Genomic DNA, 21,654 nt, shown 5'->3' on the forward strand with positions numbered 1-21,654 from the left:
AACACAAAATGAATATCTAAATATCTAAATACATGTACTAAATTTTAATAAATACAAACAATTTTATAATTTTTTTTTTACCTACAATCGCACCCGTGATATAAGCTCATTATAAAAGATGAGGGTAAATTTAAAGTAAAAAAAATCATTGAGGTGTTTATTAAGTACACGATTTATAACTGCTACTGCATTGGCATTGATCACAATTGAAAATCGGGCTTTCCCTCGTAAGTACATCCGGATCTTTGTATGATTTGCGTCGCCGCCCAAATGCCGCATTTTACGCACGTGTCTATGCTTTTACCTTGTATGAGTTGTGCGAGAAAGCCTGAAATAATTTTGCTAATCAATATAATCTGCGAACACTTACTGATCTATCGACAAGGGGAATCTATAACTCACCTCCAACAAAAGCATCCCCGGCACCATTGGTATCTATGACTTTCTCCTCTGGCAGTTTTGTGACGGGATACTCCGTCACTGTTCCATTCTTGGTTAAAAGAACCGCTTCAGCACCTTGCGTTATCACGACGATTCTTTTTCTTTTGTCGTTGATCTTCTCCATTTCTGATATCTTCAGCGCGATCTGTTTTCTGTCCGTTGTGTTAAGATTATTGACCTTCGCAAATGTGTCCGCTTCCGTCTCGTTCCCAAATAGAATGTCCACGTAAGGCAACGCGGCCAACATCGGCGTTTGGAAGAACTCGCATAGAAACGGAGCGCTGAGATTCATCATGAACATCTTGTCGTTCTCGTAAGCGTGCTTAGCTACTGTCTGTATGGACTCTGGACTGACTGTCAGGAAAAATCCCTGGGAAACATAGAATTTCGTGTAAATTCATACAGATTCGCTTTTTTACAAGCTCGTTGGAAAACGCTCGCGTTTACCGATATGTAGATATATCTCGCGATATCTATCAGGTGCTTGTTTTCTGGCTTCTCAATGTGCGATGGTAAGAAGTAGTTCGCCGCTGCCAAATTAGCGCACAAGGAGCGATTCTTTCCCGTAATAAGCACTGCGCACGTCCCGGTTGGCTCTTGATCTGTACATTGATAGCGAACATTTAAACCATCCATAGTCGCTTTGTCCTCCAGAATTTTGGAATATTTGTCTCTACCGACGCAGCCCATGTAAGTGGCGACTTTTGGCTTCTGCAGAAACCACTATACAAATAATACATACAAAAGATTAATTAAACAAGTACTACAAGATCAGAATATGTTTAAATACAAATCATATATTTTTCGGTCGAGATAAAATCTTTGGCGCCTAATTTTTTTGTAAATTTAAATATCGATTATTTACACAGCAATGTTTGATAGCTTTCTTTCTTCCTTTGTCTAGATAAATTTGTAATATAGATATTTCTCGGTAAAAATAAACTCTTAAGTGTCCAATAATCTTTCTTGTATTATATTTAAATGCCGTAATATTTAATATCTGTTTTCCTTTGCTCAAATAAATTTATCCTTACCTGAGCTACTCTCATGGTATTCTGTACAGATCCACCCGCAATAAAGTCTGCATTATATAGATTAATTAATTCCTCGTATAAAGGCTTGTGCTTTTCTTCGGCGAGGACGGCATTGTTGGATTTTAGGTCGTATTTATTTAAAAATTCACGATCTACATTCGCCGAAATGTCGAGTAGAGGATTTCCCATGCCCAGTAGCAGTCCTTCCCTGAAACGTTCATCCGATAGTACAATATAATGTAAATACACTGTAAAATATACTATAAAATACATGTAAATTTTTATTAATGTAAAACAAAAGAACTTTATCAAGACTCTTTCAAAAAGCTGCAATGAGAATAATTCTATATGATTCCTTTATGATTTAGTTTGGTGGAAGTCCAATTAGGATGGCTAAACATATTCTTTCGAAGAATAAATGTAGTCTTTTTGAATCAGAAAAGAAAATAGAAATATTTTTGACCTTTCTTTTAATTTTTTCCGTGAAAACGTACCGTATTTTCTTTTATTTTTGATGTAATTCGAATATAATATATAAAATCATGTGTCAAAAGGATCGACATTAGATTTAATCTTTTTCATTGCACTGATTTGATGATAAAATTAAATAACATTAAAAATATGTATTCATTATTTTTTACTTTATACTTTATTAAATTTTTAGTAAAAATAAATATTGTCGCGTATTTATAACATTAATAAAAAAAATACATTATAATAAAAGATACAATTAATGTTCTTTCGAATTTAACAAAGTAGCGCAAAGTGTTTGGCTATTACGACAAATAAACTGCATGTTGCAGATTCGAATCTTGCTTTTTGAAATTTCTTTTCAAATTTAAATACACAGATTATTATGTAACATACTATAAATAAATGACATATTACCACAATGATATTTCTATTCTCCTTGTCGGCAATGTAACTGTTACGTAAATATATGTATATTAGATTAGACATGTATATTGCTGGATGAAAAATTATATCGATGTAACATAATATTAATTTATAATATTATTGTTAATTTCTATCTACCAAATGCAATTGCAGTCGAAAATCATCGATAAAAAATGTAAAAAAAAAAAGAAACCCCTCCACCACATACGCGATGCTGCCATTTTAAACCGGCTGTATCGAGCTCGATGACGAAATCGCATCGATAAGAATCGACTTCGGCGATTACATAACCTCCATCCTTCCGTGATTCATACTCAACTCGCTATGAATCTAACATCGATTATTCATGGAATTTTTCAATTGAAAAAAGAAAAACAGACATAATACACGCATGTATTTTTTCACAGGCAATCGTTTGTCGTAAGTAATTTGCTTCGTCATCGATATCGGAAGACATGCGGCATGCCACACATAACCTTGAAACCGGAAAGCGTCCTGGCTCATAACCTCTGAAGGTGGAAAAATTTTGTCAAATTCTCTCGACAAATCGCGAAAGAGATCGAAAAAAAAAAATTCCAGCTCAGATTACCGGCAATGAAAAATTTATTTCACTTACCGTAAGTCCTCGGCCATTTGTCCGTGTTCCTTGAATCAGATTCGCCAAGGATGGTCCGAACACGATGCGATTGCGAAGCGCGCCACCGACGCCCAGCTTCTCGCTTCTTGCGCGTGGAAACGAAAGCGATCTAATAGTCTCGAGTCGACCGCGCGGAACCGACATAAAAAAAACCCATCTCTCGCTTTGGAATATCATTATCGCTGTGTCATCACGATGACAGCGGAGGAGGGAAGGACGAAAGCGTTATCTAAGAATTGCGTAACGAGATTAACGCACATAAGCGATCTATGCTAATTCGTCGCGCTAAATATCTCCATTGAGAACTATTTTGATATAATGTATGTAAATCGCTTCCCGACACGTCCGTTTGAATGGAATAATCGCGTTTCACCGGTATTCCTTATTGCGCCTCGTACCCGGATGCGAGGATTATCTCTTACGTTCACGTTTCGGAGAAGCGAAACGTAACATGCCGTCGAGAAGAGACCTAATGACATGCGAAACAAGATAACACGATAAGTTCCGTCTGTGTCGTCACACGACTCGAGAAACAGATTGAGATGAGAAATAAGTCAAAGCTAGAATTCTCAAACGTGCAAGACAATCTTACTCCAATATTACGTTATTTCGACTAAATTCTCTCTTTGATTTTTTTCAAATGCAATATTTACAAGATCCACCTTTTAAATATATATGATATATATATATATATAAAAATGTACGCATTTTACTCGCATTCGAATAACATGATTGACGAGTTCTGCAAATGAAAAGCAAGAGTTCTTTATTGCTCGATTACATGCTGAATATTTTCGTCACTTGTACTCGAAAAGTCTCATATTGTCGAGGAAAGAGAGCGGTTGACCATCCTGTAACATACATTTTACATACGAGGCTTTACTTACGGCGCTATTTCGATTCTACACGATAATCCATTGGAACTGAATTGTACGGTAGCGAGTCAGATTTAAACATCTTGCGAGCGAAATTTTACTTACCGTTACACATTTACACCTGAATATTTACTAGTAGTAAAATCGCGCGAAAATATCGGGATCTCTCTCGCTACAGCCGTGTTAAATCATAACATTAAGTAAAACAAATTCAATGTAATAAACCGAGAATGTAAATGTTCAAATAATGAAATGTAATAAATGACAACTCAAATCCTGCCTCGTTGAGGCAGAATTTTAGGCGCCTAATCTTATTTTAATTTTTTGAATTTACATTAATGTATATACATAAATTCAAGATAATTCCTTGTATCGACAAATTATTATCTTAACGGACTTAACGGACTTAAATATAATATCGAAGAATTAATTTTGCGATTGGTGAATTAATAAACGCATATCTTTGAAGTTTTTTTAATCAATTGATATTACATACCTTTCGCTAAAAATATAACTCGATTCGATTTTATATCAATTTATTAACACAGAATAATGAAATTTTGCGATATTCTATCAATATATTCTATCGAACTAAAGTAACAGCATGCTGAAAAAAATTAATTTCGACGAACAGTTTAAAAAGATTTATATCATTTTTCGCTTTTGTCATCATTTAACATGGTGGTAGATCAAAAGAGAGACCGGATGTTTAAACATCAACAAAAAAAAAAAGGTAATATTAAAATCGCTGTAATCTCGATAAATTAAACTTTCAAATAAATAAATGTAAAAAAAAATATAAGAATTCGCCGTGAATAAGAATTAAGATTACAATTTTACTTTTTCGAGCAAAAAGAACCAGCAAAAACATTAAAATGCAAACGTGATCACTTGAAACGATATCACTTGAACAATCGCATTATTTCATTAGGACGCTCTTGTATCACGTGTCTGATATTTATTTGATATTTTACAGGAATCGCAGCGCGGGGAAAGTATTCGTTCTTACGATACCTTCGTGCTCCCGCCGAGCGGAGAGAGAAAGAGACTCTCGAGAATCTTCCGCTCTAAGGCGAGATTTGGCGTGTTCAAGCACGTCGTAGCGCATCTCAGTTTTGTCCATACTCTACAGAAGATTCCTCTCACGGAGACGGGGCTCTCCCCTAGAGTGAAGAAGAAGCGCCGCTTCTCCTAAGAAAGAAAACAGGACTCTCAAAGGCGTTCGGGTGGAACACGCGGGAGTGAATTAATCGTGTCGTTTTTATTTTTTTTTTCTTTTTTTTTTTTATTTTCATTTGCTTTCTTACGCCGAACCGATACCGGGAGGACCTGGGGGCCTCGGATGCGGCAACGCAATCCCGATTCTCGCGTGATCTCCGGACTCGCCCTCTCCCGCGCTCTTTCTCGCGGTGTCTTTCGACGTGGTACAGAGTGCTGTGATGGACAATTACCTCTCGTCCACACTACGTCGCTCCTCCACCAGATCTCAACTTCGTCGCTTCTACTTGAAGAAGCTCCCTCGTCTCTCGAGCCCGTCTCGCTCGCTCCTTCGAGGGTAACATCATCCTTCGTGGACGTCGCCGGCGAGCAGAGGGCTATCATCGCGTCCTATATCACATATCATATTACAAAACAGCGTATTACAATTCCTGCTGTCGCGGTTTCTATCGGTTTTTTGCGCTTTTTTTCCGTATGCGGCAAACCGACGATGACCGACACGTGTGTGTGTGTTCGCTTTCTATCACGCGAGATCAAGGGGGTAACCCGTGTGTCCCGGCGACGTGCATCCGTTTTTTTCCGTTATGTACATTTCTCGGGTTCCTGTTGCCGACCGTGTTTCTCAAAAATCCGGTGTACGGATCCGATCGGCGATTCACGATCTCCGTGTCTCTAGTGAGAACTCCGCCGAGAGGGACTGGGTACATCTTTCTTTTTTGTTTTTTTTTTTTTATCTTTCTAAGCGCCTGCGAGGATCTGTGCCGGCGCGGTGTGTGTCCGAAATGTATCTCAGCGATCTAGCTACAGATTGGACTCGGAACTTCTCATCTCGTCGAGCTTCTCGGCGGCCAGCGTGTTCCGAACCGTTTGTAACTCGGGCTGCGTGACTTTATTACAGACGACGTTGACGACGACGACGACGACGACGACGACGACGACGACGACGAGGACGACGACGAGGACGACGACGAGGACGATGACGAAGACGACGAAGACAGCGGCGACAACTGCGACGAAGACAGCGGCGACGAGGCAGACGGCGGCGATGACGACGAAGACGACGAGTCGGTTTTTCGCCGATATCTCGTCGGAATCTCGCATGTCCACGTATGGGCTACGAGAGCGAGGCTGCGACCATCGGCTGCAGACCGTCGCTAATCCGACTAATCCGGCGACACCGACATTACCGTAAATCCTCCGAGGAAGTGCTTGCATTACATAGCCGATACATCGCGTATCGAATATATTCCGACGAAGCTCCACGGTGTGCGTGACTCCATGCTCCCGGGTCTTATTTTTTTTCCCGCACGCGTGTGCCATACGCGCGCGACTTGATATCGCAGCTTTATCTTTTGCTTTTTTTCCTCGCGTACCCGTAGCCTCGAGCCTCGTCAAGTACGTCATGCCTACGTATCGTGGGTCGGAAGGGTTCGCCTAAGCGGTACAATACTCACGAGTGCTAGTTGCGAGGGAAGTGGGGAAACTAAAAAAAATTGAAAAAAAAAAAAAAGAGAGGGGATGGAAGAGGTTGCTACAAAGACTGTCTCAAAACCAGTTGTGGGAAAGACATCGATCTTAGCTGCTAATAAATTTAAATTCAAATTCGTCTTTACCAATCTCTCTGTTCTTCTTAAGAAACTTATATTCCTAGAATTAATTTTCTTAGGATGTAACATCAAGTACCGAACTACAGGACACCTGTTGGTTCTGAGGCATCTTGCATACGTTCTCATCGACAATCATGCGCCGGGGGTTTCTCGATCTTGAAACGGTTTCGTGCATCGGTGAAGCCAAAGTTAACGGGCGTCGACGTTACTCGTTATGCACCGATCAAACTCGCAACTTCTGCGACCGAGCCGACCGGAGAAGGTCCGACCTCCTCTCTGTCGCTGTCTCTCGCGCCGACATAGGGGGGTAGATCGGCCGATCGGCTTTGCTCTTTTTGTCGGAATAGTCTACGTATTATCGGACAGCAGTTTGCTCACCACATCTCAAGAATGCAGAGATGATTGAGTAGCGTGCCTGGTTCTACACGTTCGTGTGTCCAAAGTCACTCTGAGAGAGGCTTGCTCGGGACACGCAGTGTCTCTTAAAGTAACTTTGGGGGGGAAGAGAGGTGACTGCGTGACAAAGTTACAGAACGTGGCTGGTCGCCTCTGCCCTGCCGCCGGTTGAGTGGAAAAGCGATCTTCCAGCCAAGTCCGATTCCGTAGACCTGCTCAATCTCCGAGTCTGCAAGTTTGACTGGCACATAACAATAAGCATTACCAATGTACATACCGGTGATACAAGTCATACAAGTCGGATAAAAGGATACATAAAAAGAAAAGAAAAAACGAAAGGAATATTCTCATTCTGATATTTATCAATTTATATTTACTTCCATATTTGCTCGATACCTCTGGAAGCAGCGTTACCTTAACTTTGGCTTTGATCAAAAGTTTATGCGGGTGAACGATAACCGCACTACAAAGACATGAATGCGACGGAAGGATGGAAAGGAATCTCTGTCTCGTGCTTACGAAACAGGGACGGTGGCTTAACCGAGGAGAAGAAAGAAAAGTGACAACCTCTGAAAGTTATGTCAATAGATTAAGCTGTAAGTATATATTTATATATGAAATTGTAAAAATTAAGCGCGATGATTGAATGATTTTTCTTCTTCTTCTTCTTCTTCTTCTCAGTTCGAGATTCAATCTACAAACGATACAGTCGCTTTCGACGAACAAATTCAGCCTAGTTCGAGAGAGCCAGCTAGAAGGGGTGAATTCTCAGTCACAATTCAAGGAGAGACGTCGTTCGCACATGTTCTGATGTTTATTAAAAAATAAAAAAAAAAAACTTGCAAAAACACACGTAAATAGCGAGAATTACGTACAAAAGAGAGAAAAAAAAAACCGTACAAAATAGAACCTCATCTCGTACGTGTTATTAACGCGAGAAGGGTACGTTGGCAGATTCATCGGAATCCGATATTAGTTCCCGATGTTCTCTTGTTTTAGCATATAGAGAGGGAGGATTAGTATTCCACGTCCGGGCATGCGTGATGAACCAACTTATTCGCGCTATATGTTAGCTCGTGCGCGACCACCTCATCCGCGGTGCCAATTGGTCTGAAAACATCAGTGATACAACGAGCGATTTCACTTAGTGCTCGGCGGATCTCGCCACGAGATGGCCCTTAAATTCTTTAAGACAGCGCAGAAGTAGAGGAACCAGGGATCGAAGCCGCTATAATCTCCGTGACAACTTCAACTTCCGATGCTGTGATTAAGAAAACGTGTCTCGTACGACTTCGCTGCTCCTCGGCGACGACTAACAGCGTCGAAACCTGAACTTTATGAAACTATAACGCGTTGCAATCCCTGCTTTCGACTACTGAGAAAGCGATTACGGAGCAAAGAAAGAAGGAGAGAAGCGGACACGCCTGAAAGTTAATTGCCTTAAAAACAAGATCGAGACAGTAATGTATCGGGCAGGTTACCTGACATTCGATACGAACGGAACGAAGTTTCTCAAAGATCTCGAAATAGATCTTTCTCAAAGAACTTTATAAGAAAATGTAGGAACTATTTCTGCTGTACTTTTTAGATTAGATCTTGTATAGGGAAGATCCAAAAAAACGCACTGTTAAATTCTAAAGCTCTTTTTCAAAGACACACGAAGAGTGTTGCGTCATCAGGAAGTGGAAAAGATGTTATAGAATCACTGACTTCCTTTTAGACAGAAAACATATAAATGTTTTAAATTTAGTATATAAAAGTTACGATAAAGTTAGACAGAAAATTTAGGAATTTGAGTATTAAAAATGGCTCAAGTAATCAATTTAATAAAAGAATTTAATTCTTTCAACCTTTCAAAATTTAAACAATCAACATTTAAAAATATGTGAAATATAATAGCCGTTTATATAAGCCATATAAGATTTTCGTTTAAAGTCAATTCAATTTTATATGATTGGCGGAATTTGATGATTCTAGAACAGTTTGCATTTGTATAATGTACACGAATGCTAAAAATCCTTTCGTTATCCGATATGCATCGCACATTTGAATTTTCCATGAATTTAAATTTCTAACGTTCGCCACGAGGCAATCAGCGATTCAATTAACGCGCGGTTGCGTAATTTATTCATTATTTTAAATTCAAGAATTCTTAAAGATTTATTCGTGTAAAAATTGCATGTTACAATGCATGACACTCTCCGCGTCTCGTTTCCTACTTTTCCTATTCGAGGTGCTCCTAAAATGCTTTTGGAAGTAAAAAACGGAGACTTCGAGAAGTAGCTGCATGACAGAACCGAGAGAAGAGAAAAAAAATAGTCATCGAAACAGGACTGTGAACATGAAGTCATTTTCGTTGACAGGATGTAAACGTGAAATAGTTTTCGATATATCATGAAGAGATATTAATTTTTTTATGTGATAAAGAGATATTAATTTTTTTATATGCTAAAATTGATGATAAAGTGCAACATCTATCTAAATTAAGATACCCAATCTAAACAGCAAGGTTGAAAAAAATTACCTCTGAAAAATAATTCATTATCGTTTCTCAAAAAGTAGTCATTACAATTTCCGTTACTTTTCACCAAATTTGACTCGTTTGGACTCGTTATTACTATATACACTATATACACGAATGACATTATAATTATACATATGTGCAAAGAATAACAATTATATTTGTTATCTTATGCAAAAAAAATATAATTGCCTTACTAATAAAAAAATATGTTACCAAAAAATATCTCGTTACTACATCTTTTAATCTCCAAAAAAATATTTGAGAAAAAATATTTTAATGGACAAATATAAATAACGCATTACTTTCCAACTTTGCTGAAGTTATTCACATGTGCGATTAAGATTGTACAAAAATTGATCTGATCAATTAATTTTGAGGAGAGAGAGAGAGATCTTCGCTACATCATGTATAAAACAAACTTCTAACTCTAATTTGATTGATCTCTAATTTACATCTCTATATAAAAATATCAAAATAGTCTGCTCATCGATTCGCACCATTAGAGATTGCACTATACCGGCAATTAAGTAAATAAATACATGAAAATAGAAGCAGCTCGACGGAGGAAACATCGAAGTCGCAGAACTCTACCTGTGGATCGACAATCAGACTTGAGGGATGGCAGCAGAAAGAAAGAGAATATAACACGCGACAAACACGCCGCGCGCGTCTTTGATCGAAATTTTGACGGGGTATTTTCTTTTCTTTTTTTTATTGAGCGAAGCGGAAACGCGCGCGCGCGACGCGCAGGAAGCCAGCGAAGGAAGCGCACGTCCGTTCGTACCCGATCAAGATTCTCGTGGTGCGACAAGGATGGCGAGGGGGTGAGTGGTTCTTGTAGATTGTTGGGTGTCGTTGCTGGTAAAGGATACGTCGCGAGAGAGAAGAGCGGTCGGTGTGATGTAATTAAAGAAACACGCAGTACACGTCGTTTTTTTCTTGTGAATTTCACAAATACATGTTGTTGTTACATTATATTCATCATTATTAGCAATATCGTGGTTATAATTTATATAATCTTTAATTGAAGAAAAAAAAAACACGGTCGGTCCTCAGCAAAAAACAAAAGGCGTAGGAGAATAGAGAAAAAAAAAACAGGCTTACAGCAAGTCTCTACGCTCGAACAAAACGAAAGTGCGATTATTACAGACTACAGCACGTCTTTTTTTTTTTTTCATTTTTGTTTTTTACGTCAGAGTTAATCCTACGTTAATAAAAAGGTTACGTTACTATATGCTAACGATAATGTTCCGCCACTTGGGTTTCCATACAGAATCGGCGCATCCTACCGGGTCTAAGTCCAATCATAATTCTTTTTTTTTTTTCTCATCAGCGAAGGAAACAGCATTATGAAAACAGGTTTTTTTTTTTTTCTAAAATGGCCAAACCCGCACGCTACCCCTCCCGTTGGGGAAATATTTCGACGGACGCTTTCCTCTTTTTTCGTCTTGTCAAACGCGAATCTACGTTTTCTCGCAGTATGCCAAAATTGTAAAATATTTCCAATTTACTTTTCTGTACAAAAAATGATTTGTTAAAACTAAGAGTGTTGCTTACTAGAGCTACATAAACTCGCGTAAGATGAAGTTTGCTCTCAATTTTTTAAGAAACACTTAGATTCCGAGATTGAAAATACAAATTACTCGTTCGGAGACTACTTTCTTCCACGCTATCCTTCTTTCAGGAACCGCGTCGCGCTTTTCGCTAGTGGACTGGTTAAAAAAAATCCAGAGAGAAAGAAAGAGAGAGAGAGAGAGAGAGAGAGAGAGAGAGAGAGAGAGAGAGAGAGAGAAAAGAAAGAAAAGAGCTCCGATCGAGATACGCGAGGCGGCCGATCGACGAGATCGTTTTTCTGGCGCGAAAAATAAAATTACGACGCATCCCTAATACAATTCATCCGCATCTCCTTTTCTCGGTGATACTTAAAACGTTCACGACGGTACGCACGATCGTGTAGAGAATAAGAATTTCTTTCTCACACATGCATGTGCTTGTACACGCGACATTTCCGTTACAATCGAAGATTACAATTCTCTCAGTCAAGATGCAAGTCGCGGACCTGACGATTTTTAGCGCACGTTTTTGCACAAAGATGCAGATCGAAATATAAATCACGGGGAATATGTACAAGCATACGTGTAGGAGCAAAGCTATCCTCATTCCTCAAGGGATAATCATCACGAGTACCGCTCTCAGACAGACTGTGGTATCGTCATGAATATAGCTCGCGCTGTTTCCCGACGGCGGGTTTCTTTCGCATCCATTCGACACGCTGAACAATATCGGCGGGAGATATTCGGCGGGCGTCGCTTTTCGGCGATTCGACCGACTTGCTTGGTCCACCACCTCGGCAACGCAATTGCGCGCGAGATGGACGACGATCGACGGCGGTGTGTCTCGGTGTCACGAGAAGCGTTTCCCGTTTAAACATGGCTTCTTACAGTGATGCATATCTATACGTCCAGCGATTTTCGTGGAAGGGGGATGCGTAACGCGCGCGATCACCGGAGCTTATCGTTGCGACGCAACGGAGGAGGACGATGCGTCGTCATCACAGAAAACCGGAAAACGATCGGCGATTCGACCGCTGCGAGACGCGGCCCCACCGGAAAGACTCGTCGATCCTACTATAATTTATTTGGCTTGTTTTTTTCCCTGTTCTGAATCACAGATTTTTACTGTAGGTCCGCGTTTCTCGCGGTAAAGCAAGGGACTTTTTTTTTCAGAAAAGCAGCGAGGATCGGTTTTGATCGGTGGAGGATCGAGATATCTTTCCGATGGAGCCGCGTCTACATTTTGACACACGTCGAAAATACCTGACTTTATACAAATGACAAAGAGACGGGCGGGTGGAGGGGTGCGGAGGAATTGGACAACAAGAGATACGAGAGGATCGATAAGCCGGGAGTCTCGGCGGGGGGGGGAAAGGGGGGGGAAAGAGATACGAGGAATTCGTCAGATGGGGGATGATAATTTTCATAAAACCTTTGCGTACTTCGCTACTTTCGGCTGGGTGTGTTTCGTAATTTGCTCTATCTTTTGCGTGTCTCGGGAGGTTTATTATGACTACTATCTCTCGTCTAAATTAGTTCGCACTGCGGGTAGAGCACTTGTTTTCTCATAGAGCGGGCGGCAGATCTTCACGCGTGCAGTTCGCAAGACGGCCAAGAGTATCTCGGTTCCGAGGCTTCCTGCTAGCGACGGACAGACCCGACAGACCGACGACCGACTGAGACCGATCCGAGCCCGACGCGACGATTTAGTATGGTGCGAACCGGCGCGACGGCGATGGCCCTCGTAATCCCGGTCTGGTAATCAAAATTATGTCACGTCAGTCACGAGATCGATGATGCGGATCAAAGCACGGACAGAATACAGATGTAAATATTAAAGGTAATACATCTGTGTGGTACGAGAGTACAACAGAAGAGAGAGATAGAGAGAGAAATGTAAGGTAATATAGAGTACGTACGTAGAGTGAAATATTGTAAAATGATATAATGGGAAGGGAAAGGAAAAAAAAAATTATAAACAAAATTATATATGTAGAAGAGAGAAAAGAGGAAATTGACATATACAACTTGAAAAATACCTCGTTTTTCTCGCTAAACCTTTTTACTGAATTTTACGACAAGAGGAATGCTCGCGTGATTCGCGTCAGTGTTCGTTCTTCATCCATCGAACACTCTTCTTTATGAAAGACCGGGTTGAAAGCCGAGCATTCTCAGAATGCAATTTTATTGCCATTAAATATTAGTCAAATCAAACACTAATATTCAACCATTCGTCATACGAGACGGAACAAGAAGATGGAGTAATGAAAAGTAATGTTAATGAAAAAGAATTCTTCGATATTTACAAATCTGTTTTTAGCAGAAGCAAAAGCGTTGTTGCTTTGGTACGATCGTGACATAAAGAAGAGGGCGAATTATTATTGTTTCTAAATCTCGCGGTTTATCAGAGGATTTCAATTCGGGCGTGGTTATAACCCAATGGCACTTCACTCTACTTACCTACGCTCTTCAAACGAATCTCGGCTGAAGTCCTCGTACATGCCTCTACTATAACAGCGGTATAATAAATAATCGAATCTACCAATGAGATCAGATCAACATATACCATATACTGGCTCCCTTGTCCAAGGCTTAACTTTGTGAATTAGTCCCTGTATATACATATATAATCACGTGCAAGATTCGCGTGCCTCGCCTAATATGACTGTCGACTTTAGGATCGGGGACGGAATGTTTCATGCCTATCACGCTACCTCGAGAATTCGGACCAGAAATTGTCAGAGTTTCATACGCAGATTATCAAATTTATCATGAAATTTCCTATCTAAAAAACAGATGTACACACGCATATACGCATGCACGCACAGTACGCGCGCGCACAGGCGTGTGTGAGAAAAATTTTGACGTTTCTGCCGAAAAGTGGATTCGACAAGCCTTCGATGACGTACGACTAGCAATCGTTCGCAGACTCGAGCGCAGTAACGCAACGGGAACGCTTAACAACTAGAAAAACCTACGACAGCGGAGTGCAAACAATTATAGTGGTACGCTATCTGTACAACTCGATCGTAAAGTGGAGGGCTGGTGGCCAGGAGAACGTGGAAGTTGTGGAACATGGCTAGTCATATGAGGCAGGCAGCGGTAGACTGGATTTGTAACCCATGCGACTTGTCAAATAACAGCTTCTCGCAAAAAAAAAATATTAAAAAAAGATAATAAGAGATAATATTATCGTAAAAAGATAAGAGCCATTTGCAGCCCAGGCTGGGATAATATGGGGTAATGAGGTGGTAACGTGCAACAACAAATTCAAAGTATTTAGAAAAACTGAGAAATTCAATCAATTCTGTTTTCTATTTGAACGTTTTGCGAATGGATTTACATACATGAAAAGCTTTGAACCTCGTGAGTAGAAGTCAACTTCAAGAACTATGGATCACAATTTCGAGAAGCATGGACAAATTCAAAATCTCTTCTCGCGACATTTCTGTCATTTCTCTCGCGAAATTCCGATTTAACCGAATTTATGATAATTTTGTTGATTCTACGAAGTCTTAAGCATACATTTAATACACGATTTCGGATGAATTGACTGATATGATTTTAATTGAAAATTTATGTATCTAATGCGTGATTATTTAATGCAACGAGCAAGATTACAAAATAACAAGAAAAAAAGCAATTGTAACATAGGAAATTATAGCATATATTACAACTGCAAAATATGTACTGCACAAAGAAAAAAATATACAACGTTTTATCAATATTAAAAAAAAAAAAACAAACAAAGAAAGAAAAATGTACTCTAAGATTTAATTTGGAATTACTTTTAATGTCACTAATATAACATTTTTGCGAATTTAAGCGAATGTTTTATTTTCAAAAAAGATAATATATGATTTTAATTGATAAAAGAAACGTTTGCGCATCAGAAAAATTGAATCAATTAGATCCAATCGAATCGATGTTACATGTTTATGTTCGTAAGTTTGTGAAACTGGCTTGGAAAGATTACGGGAGATATCTCGTGTACAAACTTACTGGTCCAATTCGTCTGGAGAGCTGGTTTCTACTTACGACACGTTTCAAAGACAATCGATTCGATGCGCCATTCCAAAATCGCGCCAGCCCTGTTTGCTTTTTTTTTTTCTTTCTTTTCTCTATCTACAGCGTACGAGAGTTTTGTTTAAAATTGCTGAGCGCATCCTGGCTCGCGGTAGTGCGATCAAGAAATTCTAATTCGCATTCCTTAGGTACGTCTCTTCATCCCAGGCCTCCGCGCCACTCCCGGCTGAGTGATGTACGTAATAGGGAGCGCTTGAAACACAAAGGATTCAGTGAGAGACATACAGGCCAATTTCGCAGTTAATGCCATGGAGCAAGAGAGTCTATGAACTAGGACATCCCTAGAAGAGCAGTCGACATGTTCAAGGAACAATCAGTCGAGACCCGGAAAAAGATTTCGAACACCATGGGACGCAGACGCGACGCAATAGGCGGCTGCTATTGTGTTTCTGACCGCGGGTTGTTGTTGCAGCGACAAGAACGAGGCGTGACTACTCGCTAACAAAATGAGTCAAAGACTTACTCTTTTACGACTTGAACGCTGACCCGGGACTGTCTCTCTAGGGTTGCCCGCGTTCATGGACAAAGATGGTACGCCTGAGGTGCACTGAAATTTAGAATGTACAGAAACGTCCAAGCGTCATATAATTAACATTTCACTACGACGGAGTCTGCACTCATGTGGGCATCGGGTCGACACTGGTACGTGTAAAAGTACTAAAAGTTTTAAAATCTCTAGTACGAGAAAGTAATAATTTGCATAGACGATAATCAACATGCGTTGGTGCCGCGCGATAACGTTATCAGAGAGAAGAAGTTCCGTTTGACGTTCAATGATAGAAAAAGTAAGAAGACAGAAGGAAGAGATAAAAAGAGTGTGGCGATACATTTAACGAAAAGGACAGGTTTGTAATGAAGTAGATGTGAAGTGAACATTGTAAATCACGCGATCGCTTCTCCATAACTTAACATTCACTAATTTGTGGGAATAAAATAAAAAAAAAAAAAAATAAGGAAAAATACTATAAGGAGATACAAGCCGAAATCTATAAGAGAAAGAAAATGTGCAACAGACTAGAAAAAATGTCGACGAATCACCGAAACCCCAATTCGCATGAGCTGTTAATCCAGCCTGGAACGTTCACAATGTTAAGTCGGACGAATGGGCAGTCGGTACGCCGGGTACCTACTCACCTGAACCGGCCGTTGTTGCCACTTGGAGGGGGAGATCGGCGGCTGAACATTCCATACTCATTGCCACGGGAGAAGCCAGTGTCACGCATGGATCCCATACCTAGAGGAGGCATAGGAGGCATTGGGTCTCGTCTTGGAGGTAGAGGTGGCATTGTCATTGGTGGAAAGTCTAGCCCGCACATGGATGTTCCCATGTCACTGGGCCCTGTCATACCCGTAAACCGCCTCTCGTAGAGGTCCCTGGTGTCCTCGAAGCCGCGCCTGTCGTAGTAGCTTTCATAATCCTGTTAACAAAACAACAAAATTAATTTGAAGAAAATGTGATCTCGCCTGCGTGTCCGTGCACAATCCAACACGATAACAACACAAACGGTCCAAATGTATATACGCGGCAGTAAGATATGTAAAAAAATTGGCAAAAGAAGGAAACTTACCCCAAAGCGGCCACCACCCATTAGCCGGTCCCGTAGGAACGGTGGTGGCGGCGGTGGAGGATATGGGTCACGTCCAAACATTCGGTCCCTGTATCCATTCCTGTCCGGTCCACCTCCCATCCCTCCTTTGGGACACTCCTTGGACCAGTGACCGCCTCTTCCGCATCGGTAGCATTGCTCTGGATCGCCCATGCCTGGCCTCTGTCGAACTCGGCTAGTGGAAATCTGGACTTTCATCGGTTGTCCATCGACGATCTGCCCGTTGAGCTCCTTAATAGCGTCGTTGACGTCGCCAGTTGCCTCGAGATGAACGAAACCGTAGTTTCGTACAATGTCGCATTCAACAACGGTGCCGTACTTGGCGAACAGTTCACGCACTTGCGGCGCCTTAGTGTTGTCTGTGAGATTGCCGACAAAGATCTTAGTTGTGGGAGTGTTGGGTCCCTTGCGACTCTTTGCAGCCTCGCATTTGATCGGTTGCCCATGAACCATGTGTCCATTCAGATTCTGTATCGCGTTTCGGCCTGCCTCCTCATTTTCCATATGCTATGCAAATAAAGGAAACATTAATTTATTAATATTACCATCAGTCTTACTAACATTATACACTATTGTCTGATTGTATTGATCGAAGTACTCGGATTCGGTTGATACAACACTTACCACGAAGCCATAATTCTTTACCACGTCGCATTCCACGACTTTCCCATACTTCTCGAATAATGGCTTTATGTCCGCATTCGAAGTCTTGTCGGCTAAATTACCAATGAAGATTTTAAACGTGCCAACGCTGCTAAAACCCGGCATTTTGCGGCTCGTACAAGAACCTAATATCACAAAGATGTATACATAAGAACAAAAATTCTCCTCTTTGTTTCCTTCCATGCAATTTATATAATATCTATATAATTAAGCTTAAGACTATATATTTTTATTTTCTCTCTTACGTAATTACTAAAGCATTCGATACTTATCAAGATACCGCCGAAAATTTGTTTGCGGCGATATCGGTACAAGATAAGTGACTAGCATTATAACTAATAAGACCTGTTTTCTTATCGCTGTCCCAGGTTGCACTAAAATTTTTTTCTCCCCAAAATTTTCGTTTTCCCCAAACTTCAAATATATATGCTTCACTTCATGTATAAATGTTCAATACAAGTTCAGCCATAAAAAATCTAGAATTGCATTACAATTTTAGAGATAGCAATTTTTTCACAATTCTAGACAATTGCAGGAACATAGAAGCATGTAGTTTCATTCGATTGTCCATCTGCAGCGTTGCGTTCTTGATATACCACGCGACGCCAATCCATTTGGCGTACACGTCTCCGCCATGTTCACGCCGCCATAGAATTCGGCGAGCGACTCAGAGATGCCCGCGCCGCATGGCGTTGCGTCGCTAAAGCGAAGCATTAAAAGCCGGATAATACCGGTACGGATATCTGGGATCTAGATGCTACAAATGCGTGATCCCCATGTTTATTCAACGCAAACATCTACAGAGGTCGACCTTGGAATTGATTTAATTAATTACGCCAGTCTCGTCATGTGGAATGAAATTGGTAATAGCGGCGAATATTAGTCGCACTCGATTCGCTCAGATTTTCTCAAGGTTACCCCGAAACAAGGAGAACAAAGGAAAGAAAAAAAAAAATTTAATTTTCGTTTTCGCAAATAGCGTTTCCCGACTTTGCGATTCTTGCGCAACGGTCTCTTTCGCTCGATGGCGCAATCCCGCGGAACGGCTCGACCCCACCGGTCAATTGGAGGGAAGGAAATCAGAGCGACGCGATTGTTTGACTTCGATCCCGACGCTTCCCTTTCCTCCATCTTGTCACGATTCTCTGACGGACTAATTTACGCGTAGTGCGCGCGCGACACGTTCTCACAATTTCTAATACGAACGCGTCTCGCTACTCGAGATGTTAAGCTTGAGCGCGGCAGGAACGCCGCGCGGGGAGCGGCGACGGAAAAAAAATTCGCCGTAAAGCTCCGGCAACGTGAAAGTACATACCTGTGGTCGAACGTTGTTCACGATATCGTCGACGGATGACCGATACTGTACCGAAAATCCGCGTGGAACTTTCGGGACGTTGGGACACGCGATTCGTCGGACGCGGGAGAAAAACGATGAACGAAGCTCACACGATACTCGGTTTCGTCGATGTTCGTAGCAGATCTATGAAACAACTCACACCGCCGATGAACGCAACGCTAATAATGGCGTCCCGCTCGTCGCGTCTCGCTCGACATCCGTGTCGCATTCAGCGTTCCGCAATCCATCGCGCGCCTGCTGACGAGATGGCGATTGGTGGAGACGCGACGGCACAGACCAATGGTAAGCGGCCTAGGCGCAAGCACCCGAACCAATGGCGTGCAGCGCTTCTCGAGCGCGGGAAAATCCTAACTCTCCATTTTTACAGCTGCCCTTCTTCCAGATAGTTTGACGTCACGCCTGTGCGTGTGTCAAACAGAGCGGGAAGAAAGACCGACACGTACCACGCATTCGTTCCCTCCGATTCACTACACATCGCCTTCTTCCGCCACGTAATTAACGGGTTTAATACTACTACATTTCTTAACGAGATTCGCAAAAGATATAGGGAGCGATTTGTAACGAACTAGAGCCCGGATATGATGAAAACGGAAATGGCAAATCAGAAATTTTTAAAAATTGAAAATCAAGATATTGAAAACAGAATTGATCTAATATTTCATTTGTCGATAGAACTTTTGAATGCGTTGATTGGTTACAAGATAGAGAAAAAATCAAAAGCTTCACTTGCAGAGCCAATTGATATGTTCAAAAAATTTTTCATACGACAAATTAGAATAGGCTAATGAATTTTTTAAACGCGTTGGCTCTGTAATAATGAAATTTTAAGAACATTCATAAATCTTTTAGCTTGTAACCGATCATGTTCAAAATTTTTGTCGTACAACATTTTTAAGCGTGTTAATTGATTATAAAATAGAAACATTTTTCAAACTTGTAAACTTCGCTGTTAAATGATCAATTAACACATTCCAAAAATTTATCGTATACAATTATTGATTATAAAACAGAAAATTTTTGAAAACATTGTTATAAAGTCAAACAATATGTTCAAAAAATTTATCATATGATAAGTAAAATGTTACCCTTATTAATAATGAATTAAAGAGTGTTTATATATATAAAATAAATAAAATATATTTATTGCAATATAGTAACACAAGTTGAAACGAAAAGCGTCTCGACTGGACATAATAGGGATTCATTATCCACCCAATTTTGCAAATATATGCAGAGTTCGATGTATTTGTTAATAGTACTACTTGAACGCGATATTTTTAGAAGTAACGTCAGAGTATGACGGTGCATTTTTATGTTTTCTTCATGCCAAATTTTCAAGTTGACTAAAAACTCGAGTTATTTATTTCATAAGACAATAAAACAAATAATTTACTATCCATACGCTAAATTAGACCTTATTCAATTAAATATATATCACAATTAGAAAAGTTCACATTTCCGAGCAATGTTTGGCCTGCCAAAAATCGCGGATTTACACGACAAAACAATATACGCAATAATTGGAAACTTGCCGGAAGCCCGCGCATTATCGAGTATTATTAACTTTGCGAAAGCACGGGTGCGAAGAGAAAACGAATGCGATTACATTTGATCGATTGACATGATCAGGATTTAAGGATCGTCCGAGACATGAGAAGCCGCTTCGATCGCGAGGTTGCAAGCGATACGAGCCGCGCGATGGAAAATTACCGCGACGGAGCTCGAGCGAGAGAGAACGCGACAAGGACAGACGATAGATCGCGCCCCGCGAGGAGGCGTCGTCCCGCCCGTCGATAACTTTAATCTCGCGAATCACCGAATGGAATCCAAATTCGTAACGATCGTCGAAAGACGTCGATCTCCATCGTGTCGTACGCGAACGCGGAAACGAGACGTGATTTATATGAGGTGCCTCGCGAACGGCGCCAAAAACAATCTCCTTTTTCCATCTCCTCCGTCGCCGCCGCTATCTTGTGACAATGGAAGCGCAGAGATCGAAGCGCGCGACGCACTTTCACGCGGCGCCTCGCCCGATTCCCGGAAATCGCCGCCGCTACGAGATAAACGTGACTTCCCAACTTCCAGCCAGCGGACGTGCGTCCGCCCGCAAAAAATCACGAAGATCGATTGAAGTACCGGCGACTCGAACCGGGAACGCGTGCGGGAAGTCGCGCGAAGCGAGACCGGCTAGACGGCGCCGGATCGAATCGAGCGGAATGTCGGAGTCGCGTCCGCAATGACGTGCGGGACCGTCCGCTTGCGTTTTCGTCTTTTCGAATAATCGCGATTATTCGCGCGCGCGCGCCTTTATCGCGTTGACAGAATAAAAATTATGCTTTGGTACTCACCAAGTCAGTAGTCCGTAAAACTACGCGATAAGACAGGACGTGAAACGACACACGCTTCCCGGAGATAAAAGATGGCGAAACGGAAATGCACGATGACGCGATGAGAACGTCGCGTCTCTTCCTGTGTTGGAGCCAGTACTGCCAATTGAAATCTCCGAAAACGAAAAACCTACCCTAACTTGGTTTAATTTGCATTTCCAAAATGTCGTTTATTTTTATTGAATCTTTCGATTTTATCTTGTCTTATTTGAATTACGATTAGTTTGAAAATGACGAATATACACGAATAGGTAAATGACGGACGGTTTCGAATGTTTTAATTTTTTAATTTCGTGCATTTTTTGAACGCAATTCCAACGAAGCCGACGAGACACGATTGGTCGTCGTTTGCGTTTACAATATGGATACTCA

The 21,654-nt window shown here is 41.0% G+C and overlaps 2 protein-coding genes across 15 annotated transcripts; both read right to left on the bottom strand.

Moving 5' to 3' along the window:
* Positions 1–129: 129 nt before the first annotated feature.
* Positions 130–5,039, bottom strand: Adk2 (Adenosine kinase 2). Of its 2 annotated transcripts, XM_089071670.1 has the most exons (7): positions 4,899–5,039; positions 2,989–3,238; positions 2,364–2,400; positions 1,476–1,683; positions 889–1,164; positions 403–811; positions 130–328 (listed from the first exon to the last, which is right to left on the bottom strand). In XM_089071670.1, the coding sequence occupies exons 4-7, from the start codon at positions 1,662–1,664 to the stop codon at positions 201–203; spliced, it is 1,002 nt and encodes a 333-aa protein (XP_088927796.1). In that variant the 5' UTR covers positions 1,665–1,683; positions 2,364–2,400; positions 2,989–3,238; positions 4,899–5,039; the 3' UTR covers positions 130–200. The 2 variants fall into 2 exon arrangements, with proteins under 2 accessions (XP_088927796.1, XP_011643600.1); XM_011645298.3 differs by lacking the exon at positions 2,364–2,400.
* On the bottom strand, positions 3,759–21,398 carry lark (RNA-binding protein lark). 13 transcript variants are annotated; one of them, XR_016138109.1, is made up of 7 exons: positions 21,244–21,398; positions 17,500–17,663; positions 16,837–17,382; positions 16,403–16,686; positions 13,643–13,690; positions 7,088–7,346; positions 3,759–5,492 (listed from the first exon to the last, which is right to left on the bottom strand). XR_016138109.1 is itself a non-coding variant. In XM_089071669.1 (7 exons), exons 2-7 carry the CDS (start codon positions 17,641–17,643, stop codon positions 8,122–8,124), a joined length of 1,002 nt encoding a protein of 333 aa, XP_088927795.1. In that variant the 5' UTR covers positions 17,644–17,663; positions 21,244–21,398; the 3' UTR covers positions 7,450–8,121. The 13 variants fall into 13 exon arrangements, 11 of the variants coding, with proteins under 11 accessions (XP_011643604.1, XP_088927793.1, XP_088927792.1 ...); XR_016138108.1 differs by having other exon boundaries at positions 3,759–3,860; positions 4,899–7,346; XM_089071669.1 differs by lacking the exons at positions 3,759–5,492; positions 7,088–7,346 and adding an exon at positions 7,450–8,215 and having other exon boundaries at positions 16,403–16,502; positions 16,617–16,686.
* Between the last annotated feature and the right edge of the window lie 256 nt (positions 21,399–21,654).

This window comes from Pogonomyrmex barbatus, unplaced genomic scaffold (assembly GCF_055798465.1).
Source record: "Pogonomyrmex barbatus isolate J1 unplaced genomic scaffold, ASM5579846v1 scaffold12, whole genome shotgun sequence".
NCBI classification, from domain to species: Eukaryota; Metazoa; Arthropoda; class Insecta; order Hymenoptera; family Formicidae; genus Pogonomyrmex; species Pogonomyrmex barbatus.